This window comes from Mesoplodon densirostris, chromosome 18 (genome assembly GCF_025265405.1).
Source record: "Mesoplodon densirostris isolate mMesDen1 chromosome 18, mMesDen1 primary haplotype, whole genome shotgun sequence".
Classification (NCBI taxonomy): Eukaryota; Metazoa; Chordata; class Mammalia; order Artiodactyla; family Ziphiidae; genus Mesoplodon; species Mesoplodon densirostris.
In genome coordinates this window covers 18193234-18206791 of record NC_082678.1, presented here as the reverse complement: position 1 = coordinate 18206791, position 13558 = coordinate 18193234, and the positions used below count along the sequence as shown (strand labels likewise).

General features: G+C 54.4%; 1 protein-coding gene across 1 annotated transcript in view; it reads right to left on the bottom strand.

Annotated features, from left to right (window-relative positions):
• UBE2O (ubiquitin conjugating enzyme E2 O) overlaps nucleotides 1-13558 on the bottom strand; it is a 60272-nt gene that overhangs the window by 9800 nt on the left and 36914 nt on the right. The window contains exons 2-5 of the mRNA XM_060082250.1: nucleotides 3423-3482; nucleotides 3185-3295; nucleotides 1103-1200; nucleotides 523-586 (exon numbers count right to left, since the gene is read on the bottom strand). Of these exons, the coding sequence (XP_059938233.1) occupies nucleotides 523-586; nucleotides 1103-1200; nucleotides 3185-3295; nucleotides 3423-3482 (333 nt within the window). The remainder of the gene's footprint in view (nucleotides 1-522; nucleotides 587-1102; nucleotides 1201-3184; nucleotides 3296-3422; nucleotides 3483-13558) is intronic.

Below are 13558 nucleotides of genomic sequence, written 5' to 3'. Positions count from 1 at the left end.
ACCTCCCAGACCTCAGGTGCATACAAATCACCAGGGATCTTACTGAAATGCATGTCTGGCCCATTCTGCTTCCAAGCTCTCAGGCCACAATGCTGCTGGTCCAGGGGAGGCACTTGAAGGACTAAAGCTCCAGAGGACAGGGGTCCCCAAACCTGCTTAATCACACACACTCCCCTAGTATTCTTATTTACAAACTGTGTCATGTACTACTGTTCTAAAATGTCAACTGTAGTAAAATACTGCATACGCTCTAAGAAAACAGGAGATTTAAAAAGAATGAGATACAAAGTCAACAAAATGCAAAGAAAGGTTCTACTGCTTTCTGCCCACACCCAAACTTTTATACCTTTGGATACACACCGCCCCTTTTCTAGGAAAGCAATGGCGTAGAAGCAGTGGTTAGCCTGGGTCAGCTCCAAGCTCTCTTCTGAGAAGTCCCTCCTGCACAGCCCAAGGGCTGAGGAACATGAGAGGAGAGGCCCCCCGCCCCGCCCCCAGTCTCCTTGGGTGGAGCCAACGTACAGAGTCGCTGACATGCGGGCAGACATCGTAGAGCTTGGCACCATCCTCTGTGTTCATGGAGCACCTGCAACAGGGCACAGGGGCTTGGTTGGCACCTGACACACTGCCTGGGTCTTAGGGGAGGCGAGGCAGCCAGGACCCCTTGTGGTGCTGGTCAGGATCTAAAGGACTTGTGCAGAGGTGTCAATACGTCCGCCCCCCCCCCAAAATAGGCAGTTCATCCTCCGCCCACACCTCAGCCCCTGCACTGGTACAAGGAACTCTCCTAAAACAAACAAGACTCTACACCCGGATCTGAGTGTTCACCACCATTAAAGTGCCGAAAATAAAGCATCAGCCCCTCTCACGTGTCCTAAATGATAATGCAGCTCTCCCGAAACCAGGGTAGAGCCTAGACCAGAAACTGAGCCAGATGATCAGGCCAGGCTGACAAGACCAGCCCAGGGTCAGGTCCTGAGACTTGAAGCCCCGAAAGCCTGCAGCCCCTAGTACAGCCCTCGAGGAACCGAGAAAACACCCCCTGCCCTCCTTCACGGGCTGCCCCTGCCAAACGATGGCTCCTCCATGGTGAAATCCGCACCTGGCACCATTAGACAGTTTGAGGATGATCTGGTTCTTCAAGTCGTAGACCTTCCCCAGCCAGCAGTCATAGGCAATGTAGTCTCCATACATGAAGGGCTGCAGATCAGGCGAGAGGGGTGTGAGAGGTGGCCGATGACACTGGTGTCCAGGGCACCAATTCCTCTTGGCCGTACAGACGGGAGGAAGGCTCTAGATAGGTCCGACCTAATAGCTGCTGCAGCAGGCTTTCCCCCGAGAGTCCAGCTGCACCCCAGCTCCCCTCCCACGGCGTCCCAAGGACACAGGACACATAAGTGGGAGTGGGCTGGGGAGGGTGGTTATACAGATGAATAAGTAAAGTGATTTAAGCAAATAAATAACTAAACTGAGGATATCAAGAGCCATGTCTCTCACTATTGGGGACGGCACTCACTAATACAGGAACAGGAAGGGGAAGAGAGGAGGAGCCTGCGGAGCTGGACTGGGGCTGGAAGGATCAAGACGAACCCATACATCTTATACACACAGAACAGGCACGGACATATCTAGACGTGTGTGTGTGTCTACATATGTAGACATACATGTATTCCCCAGTGTTGCCCTGAATAGGGCCTAGCAGCAATTAGCACACCCAGCGTGCATCCAGATCTTGGCTTTTGAAATACCATTTTCTGAAAGGAACCAGGGCTCCTTGAAAAAAACAGCTGATTCTAGGCTGGATGAGAAAAAATATAAGATGGAAAGAAAGTGTTTTAAAAAAAATGGTGGGGATATGTCAAAAGGACACAGATGTCAGCTTGAAGGGGATCCTACTAGCCAAATGTAGGATCATTCAAGCAACAAAACAAATAATGACAGTAATGGGTTATAACCAACTGAATAAAACAGGAATCTCTGCATCCATACTGATGTAAAAAGTGAATAAATAAATGGGACAGAAAGTACAGCTCTCCCATACAGCAGAATGCCAAACTAATAAAAACAAGTAGGCAACGATGGAGTCATAAAATCCCCATTTAGCAGCCACCAGAGTGCTGGCTGGTTCAGGTGGGAATTGTTAATGGAAGCTAAGGCTGATGTATGGGGGTTTGAGAAGTACCGGGTTATTGACACAATCCCGGAATATCTCCCCACAAAACTGATAGAATCGCTTCCAACAGGGTGAATGCTGACTTTACGGTGGGGAGACATGGCAGAGCCCCAGACGACTGGGGAGCAAACGGAATGCCCCCACCCTGTGGCCGTTGGACGTTCCGGGCCAGTGAAGAGCTCAGCAGCACTTCTGGGGCAGTTCTGCCAAGAACGCAGGGCCCCAGGCTGGTCATGGGCACTGTCAGATGGCCCCACGCTCAGGGTCACCCGGGATAAGGAAGACAAAGCAAGGCTGGGGAACCTCTCCAGACTGGGGGAGATCAAAGAGCTGACAATTCTTGTGTGTGCTCCTGATGGAATCCTGGGTCAGAGGGGAAAAAGGAGATCGCTGGGACAACTGAATGAGGTCTGTGGATTGGACAGTAATGGGTCAAAGTCCTCGTTTTGGGCTTTGAATGGTGGTTAAACAGCAGAGTGTTCCTGTTTTGGGGAAATACACATTGTAGTATTTAGGGGTCATATAGCATCATACCTGTAGTTTGCTTTCAAATGTTTCAGAAAAGGGGAGGGGAGAAAGAGAGAGGGAGAGAAGGCGGCGGGGGGGAGTGAGAAAGAGAGAGCGACAGAGTAGTACAGAGAGGTGGGGAAGGAGGGAGGAAAGGCGCTGGAGCTGATGCAGCGAAATGTCACCAGCTGAGGAACCTGGATGTTGCAGGGGATAAAGGTACCTACAACTTTTCAGTAAGTTTGAAATCATTAAGAAAGTAAACTGAAAAGAAATTTGTTCCAAAAAAAGCATTAGAGGAGAAGGGAAACCAGCAGTCTCTGCTGGAGACGTAAAGCCGTGTCCTGACCTCGCGTCTGCATGGCTGACTCACAAGAAGCATGGTGAGGCTGCAGGGAGCGAGCTGACTGCTGGGCTTGGCCGCCCAGCCTGGGAAGGTGCCGCGGAGAGAACCAGAGTCCCGAGAGCGGGGGTCAGCGGGGGTGGCAGGCGGGGTGGGCTCACCCAGATGTGCTGCAGGTCCTTGCTGTTGACGGGGTAGACGATGCAGTTGGTGCCAATGAGCTTCACGGCGCAGTCGATGTTCACGTCGATCACCGTGCCACACTGGCTGTCCTGCGGGGGAGAAGGCATCCAGGTCCCAGCAGGCGCCCCGTGGGGCCACCCGGCAGACCCGGCCAGGACCTGCCCCAGGCCACCCCCGCCCCCAACCCTGCCCCACCGAGTGGGACGCGGGACTCACGGTGGAGCGCATGTGCCGGACCACATCCCGGGGCACCACGGAGCGGTCCTCTAGTTTCAACTGGAACAGAGAGCACAGGTGTCAGAGCACGGCCCCCCAGATCACTACAGGATACAGTCTTCTCCCTACCTCTTAGTGAAGCGTAGCATACGTATAGCTAAGCGCACAAACCATAAGCCCAGAGCTCGGCTTTGCCAAATCCCACGCGCCCCTCCAACAGCACCCAGATCAGGAGACAGCATGCCAGGTGCGACCTCCCGCACCAAAGGCAAACACCGTGCTCACCAGCGGTAACTCTGATCACGCTGAAAAGTGTGGCTACGTGACAGATCACGTAAGGCCTCATTTAAATGAAAGATTTAGGGGCTTCCCTGGTGGCGCAGTGGTTGAGAGTCCGCCTGCCGATGCAGGGGACATGGGTTCGTGCCCCGGTCCGGGAAGATCCCACGTGCCGCGGAGCGGCTGGGCCCATGAGCCATGGCCGCTGAGCCTGCGCTTCCGGAGCCTGTGCTCCGCAACGGGAGAGGCCACAGCAGTGAGAGGCCCGCGTGCCGAAAAAATAGAATAAAATAAAAGAAAGATTTAACAGCCCATTCTGCAGAGAGCAAAACATTTTGCTGTGAGTGGAATCCTTTTTCCAGCTTCTGCCTGCCCTGCACCCCTGCTGCCGAGTGCTGAGCAGGGTGGGCTGGAGGAGGAGCGTGACACTGGGCCGAGGGTCACCCTGAAGCCGCTATCAGCCTCACCACCTTCTAATCTGGGCCACCCTGCCCGGCCAGTCACAGCCTGCTCCTTATCAACTGCCCCGCAGAGGACTGCGAGCTGCTGAGTAACTGACTCTCAGGATGCCGGCTTCTGGAGCCTGGCCAACTGCGCGGCAAGCATTAAGCCATCCCTCCACGACAAAGCCCCTCCCCCTGCCGGGCAGCGGACGCCCCACAGCAGCCCAGGCGGGAGACGTTTCTCCACTGGGCCAGTGCATCTTCCTTGCTGGCTCCCCAAACCTGGGGCTGCTCCTCTGTGGTTCTTCACTGAGTCCTGGGAACCGGTGCATCTCTGTGACTGCCCATCTCCCTGGCTCAGGCACCTCCAAGACCCCAAACTAGGGGGATGGAAGAGCTGTTCCCTCAAACACCCAACTGAACACTCAAGATCACTCCACCGCAGAACGTGGGGCCTGGAACGGTGACCTCATGAGAGGAGAACTAACTGAGAAGGGAGACAAGCGCTTAAGGGCACCGAAATCCTGGCAACGACTAAAGCAAACCCTGCTATTAGTGGGATGTGACTTTAAAAAAAAGTAAAGGGGAAGCAATGGGCCCGCCATCAACAGGTGACAGAGATGCTCCTACAGGGACACAAGCCCGTGTTCCAGATGAGAGGGAGCCCCGGTGTTAAGCACACCGGACACTTACCTGCGCTGGCGCTGCAGCCTTGCAAAGCAGCCTCGCGAAGCGCTCGTGTAAAAGGTGGGGTGAGTGGCTCAGAGGATTAACGAGGCAGTGAAAGCACAGACGGCCACCAGGCGCCAGGCCCACAGGAAGGGCTCAGCCAACGCTAAGTGCTATGACTACTCCACCGGCCTCCGTTGCCCCCTAGGCACAGGCTGAAGACTCTGAGCTCAGGATCCAAGATCCCAGGAGGCTGCAAGGGGCCACGTGGAACTCTGCTAACGGTGTGCTGGGATGACAGTGCCATTTTTCTAATTCAAAGAACCTCCTATCCTGTAACCCTCTGGGCCCAAATCCCTGGGTGGGACATGGTATTTTCAGTGCTGTCCCACCCTACCTCAAAGCTCTGCTCCCATTTTAGACTTCAAAAAGCCACAACTGCAGATCTTTCCAAGTTGCCACAGAAACCAGAAGTTGCAGTGAGGGGAAATCCACTGGGAGAGGGACAGTGCTGCATGGGGCAGGAGGTGGCACCATGCTTGGAGCAGCTGTGGCTGCGGGCACAGGCTGCCTCGCGGGCTCAGGGACCTTGAGGAGAGACCCAAGTTGAGTCTGCACATCATCCCAACCTCAGCGTCTGTGTCAGTCCCCGAGACAGCTGCCAAGAAAGGAAGGGAGTGGCCCAAGCGCAGACCCTAAATCAGCACAGTCTTTGATGGGACACGGCCCAGCCTCGCTACCTCCGAGGGGGTACGGGAAACTGAGGCTCCTGCTCTGTGGCCGAAGCAGGAACTACACAGCCAGTGAAAGCTGGCATCACGGCAAGGACAGGGATGGGTTTTCTCCTTCCTCCCTCTGTAGAACCTCTGCGAGGCTGTGGGGCAGGCAGGTCCCCGAGTTCCAAGGAGGGGGCCTGGTGAGCCAGCGTGTCCCCGGATGTGGCTCTCCTGACCCGCGCTTGGCCTCTTGCCCGAGTCTGACTCCTTCCACGTGAAGCTGGGTCTCCAGGCTCTTCTGATCTTGCACGACAACGACAATGACAGTGTAGAGCGGAGTGGCAGGCAGGAGAGAGGGGTGCAGGGGCCACTATTCTGGCCGCATTTCTTTTTTTTTCTTTTAATTTATTAATTAATTTATTTTGGCTGCGTTGGGTCTTCATCGCTGCGCGCGGGCTTTCTCTACTCACAGCGAGCGGGGGCTACTCTTCATTGCGGTGCATGGGTTTCTCATTGCAGTGGCTTCTCTCGTTGCGGAGCACGGGCTCCAGGCGCGCGGGCTTCAGTAGTTGTAGCACGTGGGCTCGGTAGTTGTGGCTCATGGGCTCTAGAGCGCAGGCTCAGTAGTTGTGGCGCAGGGGCTTAGTTGCTCCGCAGCATGTGGGATTTTCCCGGATAGGGATAGAACCCGTGTCCCCTTCATTGGCAGGCAGATTCTTAACCACTGCGCCACCAGGGAAGTCCCTCTGGCTACATTTCTTTTCCTTGGGAATTCCAGAAAATGAGAACAGGACGCCTGGGAGGGCGAGGATGACTTGCAAGCCTCTCCATGCTCTTTCACCAGTTTCCCTCCCAGGTGCCCACGTCCCACCACACCGGGCACTGCTCTTTCCACATCCGCCAGCCGCTCCAGCCGGGCATCTCCCCTGGAACAGCGCTTACCCACGTCCTCCTCACCTCTCCCTGTTCCGGGCACGTGCTCCCTGCATCTCGAAGGCTTTCAGAACCCCTGCTCTGGAAGGAACCTCTGCTCTGGAAGCCTCTCCTCACAGCGACAGCACAGCTGGTGTGTATTACACTCCATGCAGTTTTCTAGCACTTCACGTGTTTTAACCTGAGAAATCCTCCACAACTCCACGAAATAAGCAGACTGTCATTGTCTTTACAGATAAGTAAACTGAGACAAAGAGAAAAGAAGTCATGTGTTCATGGTCACACGGCTCCTAAGTGCCGTGTGGGACTTCAACTCAGGCAGTCTAGCTCAAGTCCATTCGCTTAACCACAGAAAAACCTCCTCCCTCCCCAGCGAAGGAGAGATTTAGGGATAGAGTAAAACACATTTCAGGCAGGTCCACACCCTCTGAAAGACAGTAATTCTTCCCCTGGTTATAAAAGCAACAACTGCTCTATTCATTTTTGGGGCACATGGCAGGCGGCTGTGGTGGCCTCTGCCTGCGGACGTCATCAGGGCCCTGAGCGCCCGCCGAGGCCGCCAGGTGGGAGACACCACCGGGTCTCAGCAGTTTGCCTTCCTCTGCTCCTCCCCCCTTGAGAGATCAGGCACCCAGATCACAGGCACCAGACACTGGAGGCTAACACCAGAGGGCGCTGTGCCTGCTCTAGGAAAACGCCAGATTGAAAAGTGAAACTAAGCCATGAAACAGAGCCACGTTTTTGGTTAGGCGCACCCTGGACGCAGTTTTTAAAAAAAGTGTCACCAGCGTGGGATCTGAGGTGGAAGGTGGATAGAGTTTAACTGTCATTATTGGCTCTAGAATTCTGAACAACCTCTGAGGTGGTGAACTATTGTTTAACATTTCTTGAGGGAGAGCTGTAGCTATCAGAGGTTTCTGAATAACAAAAAAAAGCAAGACAAGAAAGATAACACACCAAAATGTTAAAGTGTCTGAGTGAAGAGGGGCTACAGGTGGTTTTAAAAACGAATATGCATTACTTTGGAGACTTTTAAAATGTTTTTAAATTGACATATAGTTGATTTACAATACTGTGTTAGTTTCAAGTGTACAGCACAGCGATTTGTGTTTTTTTTTGTTTTTTTTGTTTTTTTTGCGGTATGCGGGCCTCTCACTGTTGTGGCCTCCCCCGTTGCGGAGCACAGGCTCCGGACGCGCAGGCTCAGCGGCCATGGCTCACGGGCCCAGCCGCTCCGCGGCATATGGGATCCTCCCAGACCGGGGCACGAACCCGTATCCCCTGCATCGGCAGGCGGACTCTCAACCACTTGCGCCACCAGGGAGGCCCCAGCGATTTGTTTTTGTGGGTTCTTTGCAGATTATATTCCGTTACAGGTTATTACAAGAGATTGGGTATAACTCCCTGTGCTTGGACACTTTTGTGACATGTCTGCGGGACGTGCCTGGTGGAATCCGAGAACCCACATCCTTTGCTTCCACTGCCTCCTCTGGAAACAGGAGTAGCAAACAACACACCTGCCCGCATGGCGAGGATTCCTGCACCTGCTCTGGAGGAAGAGAGCCAGGCTTCAGGGAGGACAAGCACTGGTGAGATAAGCCCCGCTCTGACTCAGCCTCCATTCTAGTGCAGCAGAGAAACAGACAGGCACACACGCGTGTGCACGCACACACACACACACAGTCAGGTGGTGCTATGTGCCATACAGAAAACCAAGGCACTACCCAGGGTGTGTGGGGGAGAGGCTGGAAACGGGAGGGGAGCAAGAGCAAGTTATTTATTTTGAGAGGGTGACCAGGAAAGGCTGCTCCAAGGTGACATGTGACCAGAGGTCTGAGTGTATTAAGGGAGTGAGCTTTCCAAGCAGACAGAAGAGCCGCCCTGACGACCCTGGCAGAGTGCGCCTGGATGACGCCCAGCGGGGGCCAGCAGGGCTGCGACAGAGCAGCAGGGGGCAGGAGGCGAGACCAAGCATCTCAGGCCTCAGAGAAAAAGCACCAGGGAAGGACCTGAGAGTCCGTCCTGAGTGACGGGAGCGCTTGCAGGTCTCTGAGCAGGGGTCACATTAAAAGCGTCATCTGGGGCTTCCCTGGTGGCGCAGTGGTTGAGGGTCCGCCTGCCGATGCAGGGCATGTGGGTTCATGCCCCGGTCCGGGAAGATCCCACATGCCACGGAGCGGCTGGGCCCATGAGCCATGGCCGCTGAGCCTGCGCGTCCGGAGTCTGTGCTCCGCAACGGGAGAGGCCACAACAGTGAGAGGCCCGCGTACCGCAAAAAAAAAAAAAAAAGCGTCATCTGGCTGTGGGCAGGGTAGGGTGACCAGGTAGCCCAGGGGTTCTCAACTGGGGGCAACTCTGCCCCGCAGAGGACATCTGTAATGTCTGGAGACACGCTTGGCTGTCACAGCTGGGGGAGGGGCTCCTGGTGGTGAGAGGCCAGGGACGCTGTTAAACATCCAACAATGCTCAGGACGGCCCCCCACAGCAGAGACTGATTCGGCCCAAAGCATCAGCAGTGCTGAGGCTGAGGAGCCCTGAGGCTGTTCCCAGGAGAGTCTGGTGGTGCTGAGACCAGAGGAGGGTGAAAGGATCACCCTCCAGATCCTTTCTGAAGTTTGAGTTAAAGAGGTGCTCCAAGTCGGAAAGCAATTCAGTGGCAAAGGGAGGAGGGGGGGACACCGCCGGGGGAAGGCAACATAGCAGGGGGCCTGAGCACTTCCGTCCCACCCCCATTTGAGCTCCAAGGAGCTCTGCCCTGGCCAGGAGGCCCACTCTCTGCCCCTTGCCCCTCGGGCTGCCCAAGGCGCACACTGCTTCCCTGAGCTGCAGCTCTGACGCCTGGCACTGGCGGCACAGCAGGAACGACGAGCTGGTCCCGACCCTCATTCCCAACACGGCTCTCGACTGAAACTAATGCACCATATAAAAATGTTCCAAGGACAGAAAAAGGCAAACTGAGGCTGATCAATTGGTTGAAAATACAAGGAAGCTGAAACAAGAAGCTACTTTAAAGTGGATTTGAACATTACATCCTGTAGGACTGGGTGGCCCTAAGGGCTGGCCTGCTCAGTGGGGGCTGAGCACCCACCTTAGGAAAAAAAGCAGGCTTCATGCCTGGTCACTAAGATCAGTGTCCACGAACAGGGCTCCCAGTGTGAGAGGGGAAGAGGCAGGAAGTCCAACAACGGGCAAAGGAGGGCCATTAAAGGGGCCTGAGCATCTGCATCAAGGCTGGAAGCCACCCGCCCACCACTGCCATCTCCTGTCAAACTCCGGCAAGGCCAAAACACAGGGGAGGAGAGGCGGGTGTCCTTTGGACCCACAGCAAGAAAGCCACGCAGTCTTCCCTGGGGGTGAGTGACATGAGCTGTACCAGATCCTCAACTGACAATGGGAGTACCAGCACCCACGGTCTCGGGTCGCAAGGACGAGCTGTCTGCCAGTCCCACACCGTGCCCCTGGCAAGTGAGTGGGAGATGGGGGACGGCTTGCTGTGGCCCCCCGTTTGGGCTGTGTTCAGTGGCCTGAGCCAGGCCCTTCCTGGGGAGGGAGAGGAGAGAGGAGTGGCAGGGCCAGCAGACACACGGGAGATGAGGCTGTTTACCTAGGCCAGGACTCAAAGAACAGATTCCTGAAAGGAATATAATGAGGTGAGACCAGTGCTAGAAATTTCTAAAGGCTTGCTACTTCCCAAGGGGTAAAAAGAATCTGAGAAACACCATCCTTCCCACCTCTCGTACAGCTAGAGCTGGGACAGTGGTCAATGGGGGGTGGGGTGGGGAAACTTCAGGGCCTCCTAACCACCCCCTCTCACTCCCTCAGCCGAGGTCGCAGATGCTGAAGAAGGCCCCAGTCCCGCTGCCCCTGGGTCTACTTGGCTGCAAGCACCCCAGCTCACTGCGGTGGCCACCCAGCTGCACTCCAAGCCAAGATGGAATGGGGGACATGCTAGTCACTGGCTGAGAAGCCCAGCTCAGTCTAGGGGGTGAGAATAGAGGAAGCCATTCAATAGAACTTTGCTAATCCTTGGACTGAGGTCATCGAAATTTTTTTCAGTGCTTCCTATAGATTCAAGGCTAGAGAAGAATACAAATGTAAAATAAGGAATGCACACAGTCTTTAAGGAATTTAGAAGGATCTGGCATAGAGATGGGTGGGGAAAGGGGAAGGGCAGGCCCCAGGGATATTAACTCCCTCCCTCCAACGCAAATACAATTTGGAGGCCAGAGAAGCTAAGATGCCAGATTGGGAAGTTTATCCCACAGTGCAGAATTCTGAAAAAGCCTTGGAAATCCTAGAATGGAATGCTCCCTAGAGCAGTGTTTTTCCTTCTTTCTTTTTTTTTTCTTTTTGCCGTGCCAGTTGGCCAGAGGGATCCCAGTTCCCCGACCAGGGACTGAACCCAGGCCCTCGGCAGTGAAAGTGCAGAGTCCTAACCACTGGACCATCACGGAATTCCCAAGCAGTGTTTTTCAAACTGAGGGCTGTGATCCATTAGTGGGTTATGAGATCAATTTAGTGGGTCATGGCCAACACTGGGTGTATCACATACAGGAAGGCTAGGTACTGTTTTTGTTTTTTTTTAAATTTATTTTACTTTTGGCTGCATTGGGTCTTCGTTGTTGGGTCTTCGTTGCTGCACGCAGGCTTTCTCCCGTTGTGGCAGGCTACTCTTCGTTGCGGCGCGTGGGCTTCTTATTGCGGTGGCTTCTCTTGTTGCAGAGCTCGGGCTCTAGGTGCACAGGCTTCAGTAGTTGTGGCACGTGGACTTCAGTAGTTGTGGCTCGCAGGATCTAGAGCGCAGGTTCAGTAGTCGTGGTGCACGGGCTTAGTTGCTCTGCGGCATGTGGGATCTTCGAGACCAGGGCTCGAACCCGTGTCCTCTGCATTGGCAGGCGGGTTCCCAACCACTGCGCTAGCAGTGAAGCCCTGAGGTACTGTTCTGAGAACACTTTTCCAGGCGCATATATAACATACATGTGTCCTGGGTCACGATGTATAGTATGTTCTATGGCGGGTCACTTTCAAGAAGTTTGAGGGCCCCACCCCTGACTACCTGCTCTGCTGGCTCCCTCTGGCTAGGGCTTCAGCCAGTTACAAGCAAAGCGAGACATCTCTTCTCGTCAGAAGCTGGTCTAGAGCCCCAAACAAGCAAACAATCAAAAACCCTAGGATCTAAACGTTCACACACAGATACTGTGGGAGTGGGGAACTTTTAACTCTTTCTGACATTACTTAAAATGTCAGTAAGTTGGCCTTCAGAAGAGTGAACCTGGGAGTGGCAGGAAATGGTACTAACTGTGGGTTGGAGCTGGGCTCCTCTTCCAACTTCCAGTTCTGAATGGATTTGGGGATATGACTGGCCAGTGAGTCTAGCGAATGCCAGTGTAATGACTTTCTCAGAGCAGTTGACCATCATGTGACTGAGTCCCTAAAAATCCAGCCATCAGCAAGCTGCCCACCTGAGGATCGAAGGTTTTACCAGCAAACACAAATGGCCAGAGGGCCTCACATGCCAGGGGGAGGAGGAGAGCTGGAAATGCCTGGGCAGTGGAAGAGAAGACAAACGCTGGTGCCCCTAACTGGAAAATTCTGTCAATCACGCGCTACAGAAACCATTCAACAGAAGCTCTGCTAAAACCAAAGACCGGGGTCAATCAATTCAATAGTTTTTTAGTGTTTTCCATAGATTCAGAATGAGACAAGAATACAAACACATAGGTATGTGTCCTGGCTTTACAGAACTTACATTTAGATGGGGGAGACAAAATGAAAATACCTCAAAACATTTATACAAGTAAATACACTGCCGAGCTGGGTAGAGAGACAAAGATTCCTGTTTCCAAATGGCAGGTGGGGGAAGGCGGGAAGGGCCAGGCTGCAAAGGAAATGTGCATCAGAGATGCAGGCAAGGGATGCCACCCCCTGACCCCTGCAGATGAAAACTGGCCAGGCCTCTGTACTCTCAACCCCCAGGGGTAGCCCTGTCCCCAGGGACCCCTCTCTCTGATGGCACACCACAGTCCTGAAGCCTGTAATCAGGGCCGGCAATGCAGCATGACTGCATCACTGCTTGGAAACTGCAGCTGCGGCTTGCCAGCTTGCTGAAATGGTCCAGAGGCACAGCCTGCCCAAGGGGACTGAGTCCAGCTGCCTGCTCAGTGAGGGGGAAGGACCGGGGAGCTGTGCCTGGCACCAGGCCAGCTGGAGCCCAGGCAGCAGAGCTGGGTCTCTGCAGATGCTGCAGTGTTTGGGGTGCAGCATATGCGTTCCAGTAGCAAGAGCTGGCATGGAGAAAGAACCCAGCACTACACCCAGTGTCTTGGCCCCGGGCTTATCAACCTGGCTCTAAAAAGGACAAAACAGCCCAGGACTCCCGGATTAGAAAGGAGGGTACAGACAGGCAGCGTTAGACTGAGAAGGCCTCCCTACTCAAAAGGTATGACTAAAAGGTAGAAGAGTAAACAGCATGACTTCCTGTCTGTTCTCATGGCCGGGCTGCTGGGCATCCATCCCCAGGAGTAAGCAGAGAGCAAGCCCATGGTCCAGGTGCAGACAGAGCCCAACACTGCCTTCCAGACCCCCACCATAACCCCCACGTGTCTGTTGTCAGGTGAGTTCACAGAACGATGACCCAGGCTGGTAATCCCACGAATAGACCTTCATGGAGCCCGTGCTGTGCAGGGAAAAGCCCCACGTGGAGGTACTGCTGTGGTACCTCTCATTCCACAGAGGAGGCTGGAGGCTCAGAGAGGTAAGTGACCTGTCCTAGGCCACCTGGCGCCAGGATTCCAGAGCCCTGGATCTGCTAGTGTCCTTCCTCATTTGGCGTGCGTGGCCCTCTGCACAGCCCTTTCTACCCCGGGGCATCGTCCTGGATCTCGTTGAAAATGCAGACTCCCAGGCCCCAGCCCAGCTGCCTTAGAATCCACAGGTTAACAAGGTCTCCAGGTGACCCACGTGCACATCACCTTGTCCTCACGTAACAGTGGCTCTTAACAGAGGGGCATCAAGATGGAAGGAGGGCCCCATCCCAGGCTCACTGCCCACAGTCCCCAGGATGGTATTCTGAAAACAGGCATTCTGAAAAAGTTCC